The sequence below is a fragment of the Pristis pectinata genome, chromosome 1 (genome assembly GCF_009764475.1).
Source record: "Pristis pectinata isolate sPriPec2 chromosome 1, sPriPec2.1.pri, whole genome shotgun sequence".
Lineage (NCBI taxonomy): Eukaryota > Metazoa > Chordata > Chondrichthyes > Rhinopristiformes > Pristidae > Pristis > Pristis pectinata.
In genome coordinates this window covers 93,591,240-93,611,638 of record NC_067405.1, presented here as the reverse complement: position 1 = coordinate 93,611,638, position 20,399 = coordinate 93,591,240, and the positions used below count along the sequence as shown (strand labels likewise).

Here is a 20,399-nt window from a genome sequence, read left to right as displayed (position 1 = left end):
GCATCTCTCTATGACAACCGGGAAGAGTATGGGTCAAGTTATTTGCTTCTGCAAATTGCTTTAAATTATGGCAGGTCTTCTACAGCAACTACGTTTCTGGCAATGGAATTTCAGGCTCCTCCTTTGGTATTGGGAATCGTTTATATGAAGCTTTACTTCTGGGAGTGACATTGTCTCCACAGGGGTAAATGCTGTCCTCTCCCAGGATAACAAAATACCTGAGCTTTGCCAGATATTCCACCGGACACCAGGCATCGATTGTTGCAGACCACACCAAGATGCCTCAGCCAGATGGGTATTCATTTTTACCATGGTAGATCTTTGTACCTGCCAGCCAATAACCAAACAATACCAAGGGCAGCAAAAGCCATGTGTGGCAAAACCTCATGTTGTCTCATTTTTGTGTACATGTTCCAATCTATGTTAAATCTGTAATCACTTATTCCTTGTATTCTCTCTTCATTTTCCTCAAAAGCTTGCTTACTACAAGCAGAACTAGTGAATTACGAGCGAGTGAAGGAATATTGTCTCAAGGTCCTAAGAAGGAAGGGGGATAATTTCAAGGCTCTGTATCGCTCTGGTGTGGCCTACTATCATCTTGGGGATTACGACAAAGCGTTATATTATCTGAAGGAAGCAAGGAACCGAGAGCCAACAGGTGAGCGATCTTTCACTTTCCTCTGTCTAATTTGAGATGCATACAAGTACATGCACAGGTAAACATATTCACAGACATATTGAACCAAATGAGAGGGATACACCCTAACATCTAATATGACACTTCAATTTAAAAATGTGATGCACAAGGAGGTCTGATCATCGTGGCCTTCTTGCCACTGAGGGTGGTTCCCTCTGAAGTAGTTTCATGTTATCTAATGGCTGGATTACAAAGAACTGGTACATCTCGGAAGGAATCCGCCAGTAAACCGAGACACTAATTTCTCAATGATTCAAGCAAGGCTGTAGCAATTACCTTTTGTGTTGTGGGATAGATGGAGGTCAAGTTTCCTGGGGCAAAGATTAGGGAAAGGAAGGGTGGATTCCTATTGCTATCCTCCATTACATTGACCTTGGATTTCTGGGTACAGAGAGTTTGACCTGTGCTCAGTGGCATGGGGCTCTGGAGGCAGGAAATTCACAATCCATAGTGATCAGGTAGGGTGGTGGGGACCAGTGAGTTGGGGAGGGGACTGTTAGAGTAGTGCTTTAGAAGCTGGTGATGAGCTGTCTCAGGACTGTCTGCCAATCTGGCAGATGGTTCCAGCCATATGAAGTATACAGCGTGGAAATGTTTGATGCCTACGGTAATACGGTAACTAGGTTTGGAGCCTTTTGGCCATTGCTTTTCTGAAGCAAACACAAGACATGAACCAAGCAGCCTCTGACCAACACAAGAACATGGGGATTTGCTTGCGTTTTCTTGTGCTAAAGTGGAAGTGTTCTTGGGTCACAGATTAACCAGGGCAAATATAAAACACTTTTTTAGGAGTGAAACACAATGCTGGAAACGCTCAGCAGGTCAGGCAGTGGGGAGAGAAAAGAGTTAACATTTCAAGTTGGAGATTCGTTGTCAGAACTGCACATGTTCAGTGCTGTAGCAGAGAACAGGAAACTTGGTTCCAATATCTTGTAATGGAAAGATTGTGAAATAAATATTACTGATGCTTGTTGCTTTGGAAAATGTTTGCTAATGGATCGCTTCTTCTTTTGTACCATCTGAGCTGTTCTACCACAATGCAACAAAGGCAGAATTTCACTTTCTCATTCTTAACCTCCCACTCGGCCATTTGTAACTCATCCTATTAATTTGGTATCTCCATGGCTGCCAATCACAACCAAGTTGGCTTACAAATAAAATACTGTGTGGGATTGAGGGGTATGATTTCACTACTGTAGCAAGGGATGAACATCACCCCAGAATGTCACCTATTTTGTTTGTGAGCAGTATTAAAGTGGGATAACAGAAAAATTTACCTGTTCTTAGATTAGATTACCTGAAGACTAAACTCTCTCAGTTCTACTTGCAAGTAAAAATTGCAATAATTTGTTTCCTGGAGGCTGATGACATGAGACATTTAAAGGAGGAAAGTGCAATGTTTGAGTTAGGTTGAAATCAGATTTGAGGTTCAAATTGTGCTGAATCTTCTGAATATCAGGTTCGAACCCCAATCTGTGCTGAATTCGCTCGATACTGGGCTCAATGCTGATCTGTGTTGTCAGTTCCACATCAGTTCTGATAAAAATTGGGTAAATTGGTTTATTATTGTCACATGTAAAGAGGTACAGTGGAAAAAGTTTGTTTGCATGCCATCCATGCAGATCATTTCATCACATCAGTATATCAAGGTAGTACAAGGGAAAAGCAATAACAGAATGCTGAATATAGTGTTATGGTCACAGAGAAAGTACAGTGTAGGTAGACAATAAGGTGCCAGGCCATGACGAGGTAGATTGTGAGGTCAAGAGTCCATCTTATTGTACAAGAGGTCTGTTCAGTAGTCTTATAACAGTGGGATAGAAGCTGTCGGTGAGCATGGTGGTACATGCTTGCAGGCTTTTGTATCTTCTGCCCGATGGGAGGGGGGAGAAGAGAGAATGGCTGGTGTGATGGGGTCTTTGATTACGCTGGCTGCTTTACCAAGGCAGCGAGAAGTATAGACAGAGTCCATGAAGGGGAGGCTGGTTTCCGGGATGTGCTGAGCTGTGTTTACAACCCTCTGCAGTTTATTGCAGTCTCAGGCAGAGCAGTTTGCCATACCAAGCCATGAAAAGCATCCAGATAGGATGCTTTCGACGGTGCATCTATAAAAATTGGTGAAGGTCAACCAGAACGTGCCAAATTTCTTTAGTCTCCTGAGGAAGTAGAGGTGCTGCTGTGCTTTCTTGGCCATGGTGTCTACGTTGCCGAACCAGGGCAGGTTATTGGTGATGTTTACTCCTAGGAACTTGAAGCTCTCAATCATCTTGATCTCAGCACCATAGATGTAGACAGGAGTGTGTGCACTGCCCCACTTCCTGAAGTCAATGGCCAGTGCTTTTGTTCTGCTGACAATGAGGGAAAGCTTATGGTCATGACACCATGCCACCAGGCTCTCTATCTCCTTCCTGTGGTCTGATTCATCATTATTTGAGATTCAGCCCACTACGGTAGTGTCATCTGCAAATTTGTAGGAGTTAGAGCAGAATCTGGCCAAACAGTTGTGAGTGCATAGGGAGTAGAGTGTAGTGTTGAGGATAATCGTGGTGGAGGTGTTACTGCCTATCATTACTGATGGCAGTCTATTGGTCAGGAAGTCAAGGATCCAGTTGCAAAGGGAGGTGTTGAGTCCCAGTTCTAGGAGTTTGATGGTCTGAGTTAGCTCAATACCAAGTGTATTGATGGTTTTATTGGTTATCAATGGTTTTCTTGGTTATCAATGGTTTTCTTGTGCCATGTCAATTAGATTTCAGACTTAATCCTTTCATTTCTCATTCTCCCTCAAATTGCTGCTTGTCACGTGGTTGGACCCTTGAGCGGATAGTGATGATTGGGAGATGAGAAAATGACATTTTGTAGCAAACTCCTCTTGTTCTGGCGTCAAGAATAACATCGTAAGTGCCAGCGTCAGTTCACAATGTTACTCTAGAGCAGTGCCTTGCTACCTCTAAAGCATGAAGCAAATTAACCAGTGGTGAATAAGGCAGTGATTAAGCAGTTATCTTTCTCTCCCTTGCTTTGGGATTATAGTGATGCTCAGTAGGATTATAGTTTCCTTGCAAAATAGGTTTCCCAAATAGAAATGGATAGTTATCATTGGAATCCTAAACATTATTTCTGACAACTTTGTGCAAGTTTACACAGACTTAGGGTCAACATGGTGCTGTAAACTCCGAAGTTTACCATGGAAAAAGTACAGTGCAGAAGTTAACCCAGCACCATGCATCACCTTGAGTACCAGTGGAAGTTATTGAATAATCTGCAGGTTACAGAATTGTCATTGTTCAAAATTATCATTTGCATTGCAGATGCTAAATGAAGGGCTTGTACTTTTTCACCAAATTATCTGTGGAGTCGAAGCCAGGCAACACATCATCAATAATTTTAAATGCAGAAAAACAACAGGAAACATTGCTAATGGTAACTGAGTTCAGTGTTTATCTGCACAAACTTATGAAAGAGGATCTGGGGACCACAATAGTGCTCGCTTTATCTATAGAAAATAAGAGCCTGAAATTAGATCTTGTTTTTCAATGTCTTTTCTCTGTTTCAACATGCTTTGTTAATTATCCTTAGCTAAATTAAATCCAGCTGCAGTCTATCACAAAGATTCAACCCATTTCCCTGATATAGCAAGCTTGATGTGCAATGGTAGAAATGTAAGATTCCACCCTCATCCCTAACTCACTGAAACTGTTCAAAACAGCAGGACAGGAAGCATCTGCAGAAAGAGAAACTGGAATAAAGTTCAGATTGGAGCCCCTTTGCCTCTTCAATTTATTTCTCTTCCAACTGATGCTGCCTAAGCTGCTGAATTTTTCCAGTATTTTCTGTTTTATTTCAGATTTCTGGCATCTGCAGTTTTTTGACTTTCATTGGCTCATTGAGTTGAACAAGGGCTATGCAGGTCAGATTTTTCCCTCTCCCCCTCGCCCCCTCTCTCTCCCCCGCCCCACGCCCCCCTCCCTCACTGTGCCCTCTCCCCTCCATCCCCCGAAACATTCTCTGGGGGTAGAAGGTGATCCCATGGAACTTTCAGCTGCAAGTTTCTGTCACTGATGTTCAGTCATTTGATAAATAGTTCAAGGGATGAGCAGCTCTCATATTTTCGAGTTCTAGACAAAAATAAATGCATTTTTTCTCCTTTGATATTTTTTTTTCATTTTTATTTATTCCACAATGTCCCTCATGAGAAAAACTGCATCTTAAATTTTTCAGAGCCAGTAGGCAGGGGAGGAAAACATTTGACTTTAAATAAATCTAAAATGCAAGGCTCGAATCAATAATAACTTCCTTGGTTCACTAATGTCCTTCAGGGAAGGACATCTGGCATCTTTACTGGACCTGGCATATTTGTGGCTCAAACCTTTGGCTTTGAAGTACCCTTTCAAGGTCAGGGCAGATGAACAAAGTCTAAAATTCTGCCTGTGTGACACTCCAGCAAGTGATGGCACCTGGGCTTGTGCAGTGATGCCAGACAACACATAATGTTCATGTGATATCACTTGCACGGAATTCCAACATGCACTCAAGTTGCTGAAGGCCGTCCAGACCAAAAGTTGAGGCAACCTTGGAAGTACTTAAAGGGCTGCATTGACCTTCCTCTAGGTATGTGTCTTTAAATTTCCATCATTATAAAACTCTTCCCCCACCCCCTGCCCCCATGCATGATCCTCTCAAGGGAGGCTATTGCCAACACCACCCCTATTTGCCAGCACAATCCTCTTACCAACTCATTTCTTCTACCATGGTGAGAAATCACAGTATGTTAACATGGGCCAAATTGCCTTGGTTTAAGAATTGTTCTCATCTAATAGGGGCAGGTGCCCACCAAAGAGGAGACAGGGCCTCTGTTTAGCATCTCGTAAGCAGCACTGTACTCCTTCAGTGTAGCACCCTGTGTGAGCCAATACTTTTGTGTTCTTCTCTCTGGAGTGAGGCATGAACCTTCCAGTTCAGAGGCAGGATGGGCTCTGACTGAGCCACAGTTGTTATCATTAGACAAAATGGTGTAGACCCTCATCATTTCACCTCCTCTTGCATATTTCCTCTGTGTGGAACATGTTGTGATTCTCTTGGTTGTCAGCTAGTCCATGAGCATTAAAACTTCAGGTTTGCATGTGCATGTTTGTAGTGGCCACCTGGGCAAGGGACCAGTTATGAGCCAGCACGTTAAGTGGAAAAGGTGGGTGGGAGGTGGGGGAGACAATGTGAAAGTGGTTAATAGCACTTGAACCGCACCTCTCTGGTTACCAGGCCAAGAGTCAAGGACATCTACAGGCAAAACTGTGGTTAGGATTGGAATGGAGATGGTTTGCTGACCCAGGGTGTCTGTTCCTCCTTTAGTGGCAACCATTAAGTGAGAAGTTCATAAAGGTTGGGGTTAGCATTAGATTGTTAGATCAACTACAGGAAATGCTGCAATTGGAAAATTTGCTCCACATTGTGAAGACATTGTTTAATATCTAATGAACAATTTGATCGTCTCATTCTCAATGTACATCTGCGTATCCATGCATTGTCTAATTTTGCTTTAAAATTAGGTTCCAGAATATTTTGCTCTCTCTCTATTTCTACTAAAAATGCCTCATTATCTGGACACATTGTCCTTTGTCTGCCTTTTGATTTATTACCATCCAATGCAGCAACAATCTCTCGTGTCTTCTGAACAATATACATGAGATTCCATTTTGTTTCAACATTATTAGCTTTGACTTTTCTCTTTATTTCATTAGTTCACGGGACCCTGCATTTATCATCCTTCTTGTCCAATTAATTTTTCCACAGATATATTCGCTGTACTAAAATCCTGAGACACTCAAGACTAGAGCAAGTGTATATTTGAGCTTTAATTAGGTATTCGGCCTACCTTATGAGTTCATGATAACCTTTGCCATGTTCTCTTTATTCTGTAAACCAAGTTGAAATATTGCAGACATTTTTGACAATGTTGAACCCCAGCACAACTGTAAAGAATGTTGTGGCCAGCAGCTGAATGACACTGTTGCATTGGCAAAACCTAATACCAATTTCCTATTGGTACTTGGCCTTGCAAAGGATTATCATTTACAGTTGGTGCTAGTGCCTCTCAGCTCCAGGGACCTGAGTTCAGTCCTGACCTTAGGTGCTGGCTCTGGTGTTTGTACATTCTCCCCATGACCACGTGGGTTCCACTGGGTGCCACGATTTCCTCCCGCATCACAGAGATGTGCTGATATGTTAATTGGCTATTGTAAATGACCTCTTGGTGTAGGTACGTGGAAAGGAGAAGGAGAATTGATAGGCATTTGAGAGAGAATAAACTACAAAGCAGAAGGAGAATGGGACCAATTGGAATGGTCTGCTGTGAGCTGGCGCAGATCTGATGGGTTGAATGGCTTTTTTAAATGCCATAATAATTAAGTATGTGCAGATGAAGTCTATCTTAATTGGCAGATTGTAGCAATCATATTATCAATGGAGCAGATCAAACTAAGGGCAAGGTTGATTCACAGTTGTTCTTGTGTTGGTCAACTACTTAAACCTCTCTGTAAACACTGTATATCACTTTTACTCATTTTCCCAAGGATTCATCATTACCAAGGTAAAGCAGATCACTAAAATATACAGGCTACGTAAGTGTTCCATTCCTGAGAGCTGTGTGACAATTTCTCCATAAATCAGAAATGTCCGTTTGCTATACCTACCCATATTGTATCACTCTACGTACACTTACTATAATTCTTTCATTTCATTGAATAATCACTGTAACACTACCTGTAATTAAACTAATGGAATATATACTGTATCCAGTCATTAATGAACACCATGAAACATTTTATAATTCTTATTACTACCTTGAAAAATGCTTTAAAAATGGATGGGAAAATTTGCGTAAAGTTGGATTTTTGTGAGTCAGGTCACCTGTAACCTGGGAAGCCACCATAATACTGCAATGTAAATGTAATTAGATAGCTCAGAGAGGGGCAAATGGCAAACAATTCAGGTTAGTTGCAAAATATTATTTCATTTATCCTTTTGACATAGAGGGAGGCTTTCAGTTCATCAAGTCTATACTAGCTCTCAGGGCGATCCCATTAATCCCTTTCCCCTATTTTCTATCCCTTACGCATCAACTCTCCTTTGATTCTCCTACAACCCCCCTATGCTACAGGCAATTTACATGACTTTTTGTATGTGTTGTAATTACTACCAATTTCAATTTAATTGTGCTTTATAGAGACTAAAGCTCAGAATGAAAAATATACAGTTTTGGCAAATACTAATCAAAACCAAGAAAATGCCCCCAAACTGAAGCAAATGGAAAAATTCAAGCCTCACTTAATTTTTTAGCTGGAATCTAGTTTTGATGTGTTTCACTGTGCAGCATTCTCTGCAATGTTATACCAAAGAAACATTTTTTAACTAGTCACCTCATAACCCTGATTCAAGGTGATTAAAAATAGACAAAACGAGCTGTTTACTCATAGCTATGGAATAAAGCAGAACATCACAGCTGGGAACATTGAGATCAAGACTGGGAGCTTTTAAGCCACTTACTGACCTCAACATCTATGGGAAGAACATACAATTAGACTTCCATCTACATACAGTTGAATTGTTTGAATGCCTTGCTGTTTACAGGCAGCACTCTGCAACATTCAGATTTATTTTTGCAAATTTGATGGAGGTAAATGAATTTTCCTAAAAGTTCTGGCTGACGTTCTCCACGTCAGGTGTGTTAACAGCAAGTTCCTTTTATTTCCCCCCAATTTAACATTAAATGTAGCTTCTTTGACTTGTATCATGATCCAGATCAGACTAACGAATTGTAAAATCAACCAGGCTCATTAATCAGTGCAGCTACATCAGTCCTGGTTCCAGAGTCGGATGTATTTCTATCCAATTTACATCTGGTAAATTAGGCTTTCAGGGACAGATGAAATGCCCCTTGGGACAAGATGCCACCAGTTAAGTATTCTACATCAATTACATGACTATTGCTGTCGTGCTATAATAACATCTGTATTCTGGGTTGAGCACAAGTATAAAAAGGATATACCTGAATTAACACTCTCTGGTGCACACCATGATTCATAGCAATCCAATATATATGGTTCCTGGCAGGAAAAGGATCATTAGTCTCTAGGAGTTGCAGTCGAATTAAACTGACAAGTACTGACTAGTTGGGATAAGGGAACGGACTAGTGCATTTTGAAGGGTAAGATTCTGTTTGGGTTGCCAGCACTCATTTACTGGGAATTTTCCTAGTTTAAAGGATTCCTGAGCACTCCTGCGAGCAGTCCAGGAAAACCTTATGGGGACACTCACAAACAGGGCCAAACTGTGTCTACAAAGCAACGCAGTGCAGGTGCAAACATGTCTCGGTAAAACTGCATGAGGTTTGTTGCAGTTTGCGGAGCATAAATGATTGTGAGTACAGCATCCATTACTACTGACTGATATATTTGGAACCAATGGGAGAAGGATGAAGTGGGGGCATGACACCTCCCAAAATGCAGTCCAACTAGAGTGGGCGATTCCAGGTCTGATAAAATGTTTATACTCAGCGTCAAATCCAGAGATGCAAATTTCTGCTGATGAAACCAGTTCTGCACGAGCTGGCCTCAGATAGCCCAACTGTGTCACACTTCACCTTCAAGTGGTTTATCTTTAGATTCTGTTCTTTTTAACGTCAATCTAAAGGCTAAGTTAACCAGCAAACAAGAATGTGTCAGCAGGAAACCTGTAGACAAAGTTTGCTGGCCATGGTGGAAGGGTTTTATTATGGATTGTATTCAGTGATGGAGGCCATTTATGATTGGAGTTCCATATTTATTGCCTTAAAATAAGAATAGATGGACTTTTGTTCATTCTGAATGACTGCTATTCAGGGTTTTTTTTTGCTATTTTGGATTTTGTTCTTTTCTGGGAGCAACCTGAAAAATTCTGAGTGTGAGGTTGTCACCCGGGAGCTGTGCTTTAGAGGAGTCATCTCACACTGAAGAAACAAAATATGGCTAACAAGTACACTTTCCATCTGCCAGTTAAATCTTATGAACAAAGTTGCCTTATTCCTCCCTATTATCCACTCTCACCACCCTGAGATTAAATAAAGAGGAACAAGGAAATCTCTAAGTTCTTTAGAGACTTAGAACTCTAATGAGTTTGGAGACTTTTTCTCTATCTGTCTTTCCTTTACTGAATTTACCTGTGGAGTTTCTAGGTTCTTCCCCCTGCTTTTCACAGCTAAGAAAATAAAGGGAAAAAATACTCACTGCGGTCAGTTTGTGCCAGAATTCATTATGATCGTATAAGCCCCACATTAGAAGTTTTCCTCAAGGGTTTTGAATATGCTTCAAACTTTAAGATAGCTGCACGTTGGCCAGTAGCGACAGATACTGAATACTATAGTGCCTGCATGTTGTACTCCACTGCTGAAATTGGCTTCAATGATGTCAAGGAATTAAATTTCAAGAATGGAGTATGATGTTTCCTACTATTATGTTGAACATTTGGTAAATGCAGATTTAGCAGAGGTTCCTCCCATCTACTCCAACAGAGAAATGCCAACAATAGCTGGAACATTACCTGCACAGAGGGGACGTCTGTATCTGATGTGAAATACACACCAGATGAGTGAGAATTGATAGAAATGGATCCATGTTACTTCTCAACTTTATTGACCTAACTAAGATGAGCCATTTACTGGAAGTTTTGCATTCCATTTGGTTTATACTTCATTTCCTGACTGACTGTGGTTACATGAGTTGGCCCTTGTAAACCCAGTAAGTCACTTAGTACAGATGTGCACTGCTCACCCTTTGATTGGACACCTGTGCTTGTGTCAGCTTATAAAACTCAGATACTGTGACAGCATCCCGCTGGACTAGCATTCACTGATACGAGAGGGGCTGCCTTTGTGTCAGCATTAACATTCTTGCCTCTGAGTTACAAGGTTGTGGGATCAAGCTGCAACCCAGAAGTATGATCACCTCATTAACTTCATTATATAGGAATGTAGAATGCTGCAGCAACCTGCCTTGTGAAGCAAAGACAATGAAGATGGATCTTCTTTTGAAAAGCTGGTGTACAGATGGAGGATATTGTAAACATATGCTTTGGAGTATTCACTATAGAGAACATCCCAGGTGTTGGCAGGTTTTCATGGATCCCTTTTCATACTCAAACACGTTAATCCAGTGAACTCCCATGCTCAGGAGGAGGCAACTGTTGCATAATTACCTGGAATGTACCCATAGAGGGTCCAATTTTGACATTACACTGTGAGTAATTGGGTTACAGTGAGCAGGTTTAATCTTTGTAAGTTATCACTCGTTTGGCTCACTACTATTCTATGCTGGGTTAAGATTGATTTCTTTATCCTGATTCCACAATACATAGCCATACAAGAAACTTGCATATGACTCCCAAAGTCATGCTGGTTGGCCGGTTAATTGGTTACTGTAGGTTACCCTGAGTGTAGGTGGGTGACAGGACAATCAAGGTGCAGTTGATGGATGTGAGAGAGAATGGGTTACAGGGAACTGTGGGAAATAGGATTGATCTGAGAGCTAGCAGCAATTCAATGGGCCAAACAGCTTCTGGTGTTGTAGAAAAATATGAAAATATAAATATGAAAAATGTGACATGATGGTTTCTCATCTTTGTTTTCAATTCACAACATAGTCCCATTCCCTTTATATCTCTATAACCTCTTATAGCCCCATAACACAATGAGATTTCTGCACTTGTCCAAGTCTTCCCTACTGTGGGAGCACTACTTTCTTTGATTCTTCATTGTTGTCTGTGTCTCCAGCTGACAAGGCTCCAAGCTCTGAAATTCTTACCCTCAACCTCCGTGCCTCAATACCTCTTTCTCCTTTAAGATGTTCCTTAAAACACACCCCTTAATAAAGATATCTTAATTGTTTAACCTTTTGCATTCTATTAAAGTGCAAAGTATTTATTTTGTATTGGTATACTGGCCTATTACCCACTATTATAGACAATAGGAACAGAAGTAGACTATTTGGCCCTCGAGTCTGCACTGCCATTTTGAGATCATAGCTGATCCTCAACAATCAATATCCTGTTCCTGCCTTGTCCCCATATCCCTTGATTCCCCTATCTATAAGAAACCTATCTAGCTCCTTCTTGAAAGTGCCCAGAGAATTGGCCTCCACTGCCCTCTGAGGCAGTGCATTCCACAAATTCACAACCCTCTGGGAGAAGAAGTTTTTCCTCACCTCTGTCCTAAATGGCCCAGCCCTTATTCTTAAATCATGCCCCCTGGTCCTGGACCTCCCCAACATCTGGAACATATTTCCTGTCTCTACCTTGTCCAATCCCTTAATAATCCTGTATGTTTCAATCAGATCCCCTCTCAATCTTCTCAATTCCAGCATGTACAATCCCAGTCTCTCCAACCTCTCAGCATAAGACAGTCCCGACATACCCGGAATTAACCTCGTAAACCTACGCTGCACGCCCTCTATAGCCAGGATATCCTTCCTTAACCCTGGAGACCAAAACTGTACACAATACTCCAGGAGTGGTCTCACCAGGGCCCTGTACAAATGCAAAAGAATCTCTTTGCTTTTGTACTCAATTCCCCTTGTAATACAGGCCAACATTCCATTAGCCTTCATCACTGCCTGCTACACTTGCTCATTCACTTTCAGTGACTGATGAACAAGGACTCCTAGATCCCTTTGTATTTCCCCCTTACCTAACTCCACACCATTCAGATAATAATCCGCTTTCCTGTTCCTGCTCCCAAAGTGGATAACCTCACACTTATCCACATTAAACTTCATCTGCCAAGTATCTGCGCACTTACCCAACCTATCCAAGTCACCTTGAATTCTCCTAACTTCCTCTATACATGTCGCACTGCCACCCAACTTTGTATCATCAGCAAACTTGCTAATGTTATTCACAATGCCTTCATCTAAATCATCAATACATTCATGCATAAACCCATCATTCTATTTTAAACATGCTTGTGACACATTAAAAAAAATCAACTCAAGAAGAAAATTAACTAACCAATAGTGTTGAATATTCACTCTTTCAGGGCACCTTGCCTGCCACTTTTTGCCTAGCTCTGCATGCTGCTTCTGATTACTCTATGTTGCCGCATATCATGTATACTGAGCTTACCTAAAACTGATTCTCAGTAATCACTGATGATCCACTTCTGTTACCAGAACATTCCCTGAAGTCTGCTCTGCCACTCAACAAGATCATGGCTAATCTTCTACATTAATACTATTTTCCTGCCCTATACCTTATTCCTTGTATCAGTCTCTTTTTGAAATGAATCAGTGGCTGAGTCTCCACAGCCCTCCAGGGTAGAAAATTATAAAGATTCACAATTCTCTGAGTGAAGAAATTTCTTTTCTTTACAGTTCTAAATGGTTAATCCTTAATCTTGAGACTATGAACTCCAGTTCTAGGCGCTTCAGCCAGGGGGAAATGTCATCCAGTATCTATCCTGTTAAGACCTCTGACATAAGAAGTCACCTTTCAACATGGAAAAAGGCCCTTTGACCCAACTGGTCCATGCCGATCAAGATGCCCCATCCAAGCTAGTCCCATTTGCCAGTGTTTGACCCACAACCTTCTAAGCCTTTCCTATCCATGTATCTGTCCAACTCTCGTTCTTCTAAACACTGAAGAATAGAGGGCTCACCTACTCAATCTCCCCTCATATGACAGACTTGCCATCAGCACCAGTCTGATGATATTTGCTGCATTCACTCTGGAGCAGATGTACCCTTTTTTCTGGTAAAGAGAGCAAAACTGTGCATACTACTCCAGAATGATCTTACCAAGGCTCTATAATTATAGTAAGACATCTTTAATCTTGTACTCAAACTGTTTGGCTTTCTTCCCTTGAAAACTCTAAATTCATTTGTGTTTCTTTCTCCACCCTTATTCTTATGTTTTAATGACTTGAAACAACATTCAAAGAAAACCTAGGAGAGGTGGTGTGTGCAGTATCCATTCTAGTGATGGCCTATCACCAGGAAGTATTTGGCAATTTTGAGCATAATATAAATACTTAATATTTTTGCAGCATCTTTTTTTGCCAGGAGATGTAAGAACAGGATGGTTCAAGATTTGATGCTTGATCTATGAACAAGGTAGATACTTTAAGTGCAGGAGATAATTGTATTGTTCTAATTGGCCTCAGCAATAGACAAGGTACGTGGGGAAACTCGGGCACAATGTTTGCAGAAGAGCTCAATCCATTCACTCCCTCTTTGAACATGCACAAGATTGGAAGTTGAATGAGGGTAGACCATGCTCTGTTGTTATGGTCAAGAATGTGAGTCAGCCTGCCAGCATGGTGCATTTATCTATGGTGCCTGGAGAAGGGGAAATTTTGTTAACTTAAACATTATTTGTGCATGCAAACAGTGCAGATTGGGCCACCTTTACTCTTGTTCTCTTCTTGTTCAAATGCAGATACAAATGTGATCAGATACATCCAGCTAGCGGAGATGAAACTCAGCAGAAGCTCGCAGAAGGAGAAAGAAGCACTGTAAAAGGATCTAATACTCCAGGATTGTGAGCGGACAATTGGAATGCTGACTGGAGGGTTATGTTTCAGCATAAAACCTTGTTCCCTGGATTGGATGCTTGCCTGCACAACACTGACTCTGGTTCCTCAGCTGAAGAACTGCAGCACTGCACAACGTACCAAGTTCAGCAACTTTGTGGAATCGGAAATGGATTGGAAGTAAGCCCAGGCTGTGATGTCATTACAAGACCTTAGGCAAACTTGGTTGGGATGTTTTAACCTGTCTTGCTAGTTAAGCAAAGTTAACTGCTGAGAAAGTCCTATTTATAATGGGAATTGGCAAATATTTACTGAAAACTTAAAAGGCGGAATGGTATCATTCTTTAAGAATGGGGAAGGAAGTGCTTTTGCAATGACATCACAACAATTCCATAAAATGGTCAACAGCAAATATCCTGATTGAAAACTGTGCAAGTGAGACCATCTTAAAACAATAGGTTTTGTAGAAAGAATACAAAACGTTTGTGCATTCTTGTACATTTGCACTGTCATGTAACCTTTACTCGCTAAAGGTTTGGGGATGGCGGGAAAGGCTGAGAGCGACTGTTTATTAAATAGGTCTTGTTTGAAATAATACACATGAATTATTATATTAAAATTTAAAAAAACCTGTATAGACAGTAAGAGAAAACAAGTATCTACTATTATCAGTTTTGATATTTGTGCTTTAAATTAAAAAGTATAACTTTTCCTGAAGTGGAACTAGATGTGATGTGACATGAACATTGAATGTGCTAAGTGGAGTGGTTAAAACGAAGTGGAAGGGGAGCACAAGAGTTGTTCGCAGAACTGAAGAAGCATGAATTAACATCATTGCATACATGCGTGGTGCACTTGCCTCAAGTTCCTCTGCCAAATATTTTCGTGGAGAACCATTAGAAAAAAAGAGTGCATTTGGAAGCTGGAGGAATGAGAGAGAGAAAGCGAGAGAAGGAGAGAAGGTGCTAGCATTTTGGCAGAAAAGCTACAGCAGAAAGTCAAGTATTTTTAGATTTAACCAATAAACATTAGTTTCTGCACCAGTAGACCACATTAGTTGCAGCATACAAACTACAGATAGGTAGTTCTAACACAACAGGTCTTGGAAATCTAGCAGCCTGAGGATGTTAATACGTCTACTGCCTGAGTTCGCCAACAGTCACAATTTCATTAATGTTATTGACTTTGAGCTGCTTAATGATTTACAGCGAGACTGTCTCTATTGCAAATGAGTGTAAAATGACCTCATCATTTAAATGCAAGTATTTGTAATGCTGCACGTCAATTTTCCAACAATTGGAAAGAGGATTCATCTTTTAAAAGTCTGTTGTGTACACAGTGAGCCATGATTTTAATATGACATAGGAACAGGACGTGCTGGTAATGCCTGGTGAAGGTAATGCCACAATTGCTGAGTATTTACACTATTTTCTCTTCTACTTTATGATAGTCCACATTTGCAAATTTTGATATCAGTGGTACAATAAGTGTTGCTAAAGGGAGAAATAAGATGCAAAATAACTGCAGCACTCAACAGTTGCTCTATTAAATCAAGCTAATGCTTTGGGTTAATCAGTCCTTTTATAATCCCAGTATTAATAATTGTGTATAGATAGGGCAATAATCACTATGGTGATTTGGGGGAGTGTGCTACAAAGTATATTCCAAACAAAATGCACAGCTGAACATACCAATATCCTTAGGTGGTTACAAGACCTTCACCAATTGTGTCAGGAATTAAGCTATATTCATATGATTAAGGAGAAGTTACTTCATCTTTTATACTGGTTTGAAGGTGAAAAAGTATTCCTCAAAAGTAGACATTCCTAACCTCTCAATTCACAATTAGTAAGCAACTTGATTTCTTCCCCAAGTATTTTCCTATTTCAAGAGGGTCTCATTATTAGCTGAAAATAAAGCATGCTAACATAATGCCTCAGTCATATCTCAAAGCTCTGATTGTGTTTCACCTAATGAGTCATACAGCACAGCAATGGACCCTTCAGCCAACCACATTCATGCTGACCTTTTTGTCCATCTACACTGATCCCATTTGTCTGCATTAGACCATATCCTTCTATGCCTTGCCTATTTAAGTATCTACTTAACACCTCTTAAACATAGTAATTGTATCTGATTCCACTACCTCCTCTGCAGTGCGTTCCAGATAACACCCATTCTCTGTGTAAAAAAAAACTTAGATCCCCTTTAAAACCCCTTCCTCTTACCTTAAACCTATGCCCTCTTGTTTTTGATACCCTTACCATGGGGAAAAGATCTTGACTATCTACCCTATCTATACCTTTAATCTTATACTTGCATACTGTACTTCTATCCTAATTTTGATCATATTTTATCTAGGCAAATGTAATACCCATTTTCCACACAATATGCTCTCATAAGCAACAACATGAAGACTGAATACTTAGTCTGGTTATTTGACGATGAGAAGGAAGTGTACAAGAGTGTCAGGTTCTTCATTCATCTGAATCAGTGGAACAGATGGATAGGTTCTTTGTTTGAGGTATCATCTGAAGTACAACCATCCAAGAGTACACCGTTCCCTCAAGGCTACTATCATTTGGATTATTTGGTCATCAAAGTGGAACCTTTGACCCCATAACCACCAAAATATTTAAAAGTGCTGGACCATAACGTAGTGGAAGGAACTTTCTTCTCTGATGGTGGAATGATAGCTCAGGAAGATCACAATGCAATCATTTCAAAATGAAACACTGTAAGTCCTATTTTTACAGATCAGGTTAGTTTATTTCCATTTATGACTATAAACCAGAAGTGGTGGCTCTCAGTTGGTCAGGTTGAAGAGAATACTGATTTCTCATTACAGATTCATCAGTAACCATTTCATATATGTACTACATGCTAGGGACGTATTAGTATCACCTGACTGCTCCCTACTTTATGTAGAACTTCTTAATTAGTAAATTCTTGACAAAAAGCTGGTTATCAGGGTTATTGATCTATTAACAAAACAATGTGAGGCTGATAGTTGATTTATCTTCTTCTAATCCTTTACTCAACTCGGTTCGCTTTTAAATAATTGAAGCTGATGTAAACTTTTTTTTAAAACCGGCATCGATTTTAAAGTGCTTATCCATTGTGTGTTGTTAATTGTTCAGAGGTGCACAGAACAGGAAGACCCCGAGTTCACTCGCCAGTCTGTGTTGAGTTAATCAATTTCCACCCAAGCAGCAACTGGGAATGAGATTGCAAATATGTGAGACTTCTGCTTGTCACTAGTTAGTGAGCTTAGAAAGAAATGCAGGCATGTGGATAAGAGTGGGATCAGTCTCAGTTGTACTACTCCCCACACTGAAAATAACCTAAATAGACAACCATGAGGAAAGAACATCATGATCTATTTTCCCTTTTTAACTCTGAGCACGGAAACCAATTGCAGCATTCAGTTGCTGATATAAGCAAACTCTGCCTAGACCTGGAATTAGATCTGTAAACCTTTAGGGTGGTTCAGACTCGGCTAATCACTGGATGAACTCAGTCATCAAGAAATCAACGACAAAAAAATAACTTGCTGATAACAACACAGGTAGCCTTTCAGTCCATTACCATCAATGCTGGCTCCCACCACAGCAGTCCTGCAAGTCCCATTCCCCTCTTTAATTAGAACCATTAGAACCATGGAACAATACAGCACAATACAGGTCCTTCGGCCCACCATGTTGTGCCGCCCTTCAAACCATGCTTGACGAAGCGATCACCCAACCTGCACCGGTCTCTCCACGACTCCCTTGTCACAGCTCTCTCTGTGACTCCCTTGTCCACTTGTCCCTCCCCATCAATAACCCCCCTGGCCGCATGCCTGCAACCGCATCAAGTGCTACACCTATACCTACACCTTCTCCTTCACCACCATTCAGGGTCCCAGCCAATCCTTCCAAGTGAGACAGTGCTTTACCTGTGAGTCCGAGGGTGTCATTCATTGCATCCGTTACTCCTGGTACGGCCTCCTGTACATTGGTGAGACCCAATGCAGATTGGGTGACTGCTTCGTCGAGCACCTTCGCTCCATCCACTGCAACAGCCAGGACCTCCCGGTGGCCACCCACTTCAATTCCACATCCCACTCCCACACTGACATGTCTATCCATGGCCTCCTCTACTGCCACGTTGAGGCAAGATGCAGGATGGAGGAACAACACCTCATATTCTGCCTTGGGAGCTTCCAATCCGATGGCCTCAACATCGATTTCTCTAACTTCCGGTAACCCCACCCCTTCTTCTTCTTTCTCCCCCTCTCCTCTGTCTTCCCTTATTCCTATGGCTCCCTTGATGACCTGCCCATCTCCTCTCCTCTCCTCCCCCATTCTTTATTCCATCGTCCATTGCCCTCTCCTATGAATTCCTTCTTCTTCAGCCCTTTGCCTCTTCTACCTATCACCTCTCAGTTTATTATATCTTCTCCCCCTCCCCCACCCACCTACCTTCCCCCCTCACCTGGCGTCACCTATCACCTGAACTCACCTATCCCCTGCCTGCGTGTGCTGCTCCCCCTCCCCCCACCTTCTTATTCTGGCTTCTGCCCTCTTCCTTTCCAGTCCTGATGAAGGGTCTCTGCCCGAATCGTTGACTGTTTATTTCCGTCCATGGATGCTGCCTGACCTGCTGAGTTCCTCCAGCACTTTGTGTGTATTGCTGTTATTGTAGCTGTTGCTTGGTGCATGAATTGGACTCAGGTCCACATGGACAGAAATCTGATGCCCATTACAAGCCCTTTGGTATTTCTAGACCACAGTTCTCATCTATAATCCTACAAAATCCTTTAAATAGTCTAAATGAAAGCCTTTAAAAGCTTGTTTATAGTTCTGAAAGAAGGTAAGTTTATTGCCATGCTCTTTGCAGAAGGACAAGTTCTTTTTAGGAATAATCACAAGGAATAAGTTCTTCCCAATTTTTTTAGCTGCACTCTGAGGAGAACCTAAATTTAGCAGCACTGGCAATGCTATGGGAGCTGGCTGTGGTTATACAGCCATTATCAACAGGGTCCATTTTATTTTGCAAATATGAATATTTGGTTCATCAGCTTTGAATGGGATATAATGTGCAAAGGAGTTGTTCAGTGTTGGTCTAATAAACAAAATGACTGCCAACAATGAAAACAACCTTGCAGGTTTCAATGTTATAGTTCATCGTTAGCTAATACCAGATAATTAGGAATTGAACACAAATGAAAGCAAGGCTCAAAAGAGACTATCCAAATCCTGACCCTGCAGATTTTTCTCAGGGAACAGCAGATTATATTGAATTATTAGGACTGACATAGACATCTAATAATGATGCACCACACTGAAGGCAGAAAAAAGTTGGAGATGATGCTTATTTCTCAATCTACTCAAGATGCTGTCATGCCTTATCAATGTGTAGTCAGCTTAAAACATTTGTCTAATATTATGACTCTGACCGCCAAATGAAAACCAACTGTCAATTCAGTAGCCTGTGCCAGTAGACGGGGGAATATTACAGCAACAGTCTGTGTAAGTCTCAGTCAGGTAAAGACACTTTCTTTTCTTGGTCACTGGTGGTCCATTGTAACTAAAACATTTTACTCTTTCATGCCTAACATAAGCCACACACAAATTGACAATGAGAAATGGGATTTGCTTAGAGATCAGATAATCAGAATCACGTTTATTATCACTGCCATATGTCATTAAATTTGTTGGTTTGTGGCAGCAGTACAGTGCAAAGACATAAAGTTGTAAAATTTACTATAAGTTACAAAATAAATAGGACAAAAGAGGAATAATGAGGTAGTGTTTATGCATTCATAGACCATTCAGAAATCTGATGGCGGAGGGGAACGTTAAGTGTGGATTTTCAGGCTCCTGTAACTCACCCCCCCCCCCCCCCCATGGTAGTAACGTGAGGAGGGCATGTCCTGGGTGGTGAAGGTCCTTAATGATGAATGCTGCCTTCTTGAGTCATTAAGAACTTGCAAAAATCTGGAATGCTAATGGATTTCCTCAATAATTAACTAGCTTGCTATGCTTTATGTAATATTTAGCAAGGCTGTTAATCGTAAGTGTGGGGTACCTCACATTCTTGAAGGGTAAACTGATTGCTGCATGTGGCTCACTAGATAAACGCCACCATCTGGAGAGCCTCACATTGTGT

General features: G+C 41.1%; 1 protein-coding gene across 1 annotated transcript in view; it reads left to right on the top strand.

The window, feature by feature from the left end:
* LOC127578038 (tetratricopeptide repeat protein 9A) overlaps nt 1-20,130 on the top strand; it is an 82,890-nt gene extending 62,760 nt beyond the window's left edge. The window contains exons 2-3 of the mRNA XM_052029737.1: nt 476-658; nt 14,153-20,130. Coding sequence (XP_051885697.1) covers nt 476-658; nt 14,153-14,232 — 263 coding nt within the window. The 3' untranslated portion in view covers nt 14,233-20,130. The remainder of the gene's footprint in view (nt 1-475; nt 659-14,152) is intronic.
* The last annotated feature ends 269 nt before the right edge of the window (nt 20,131-20,399 follow it).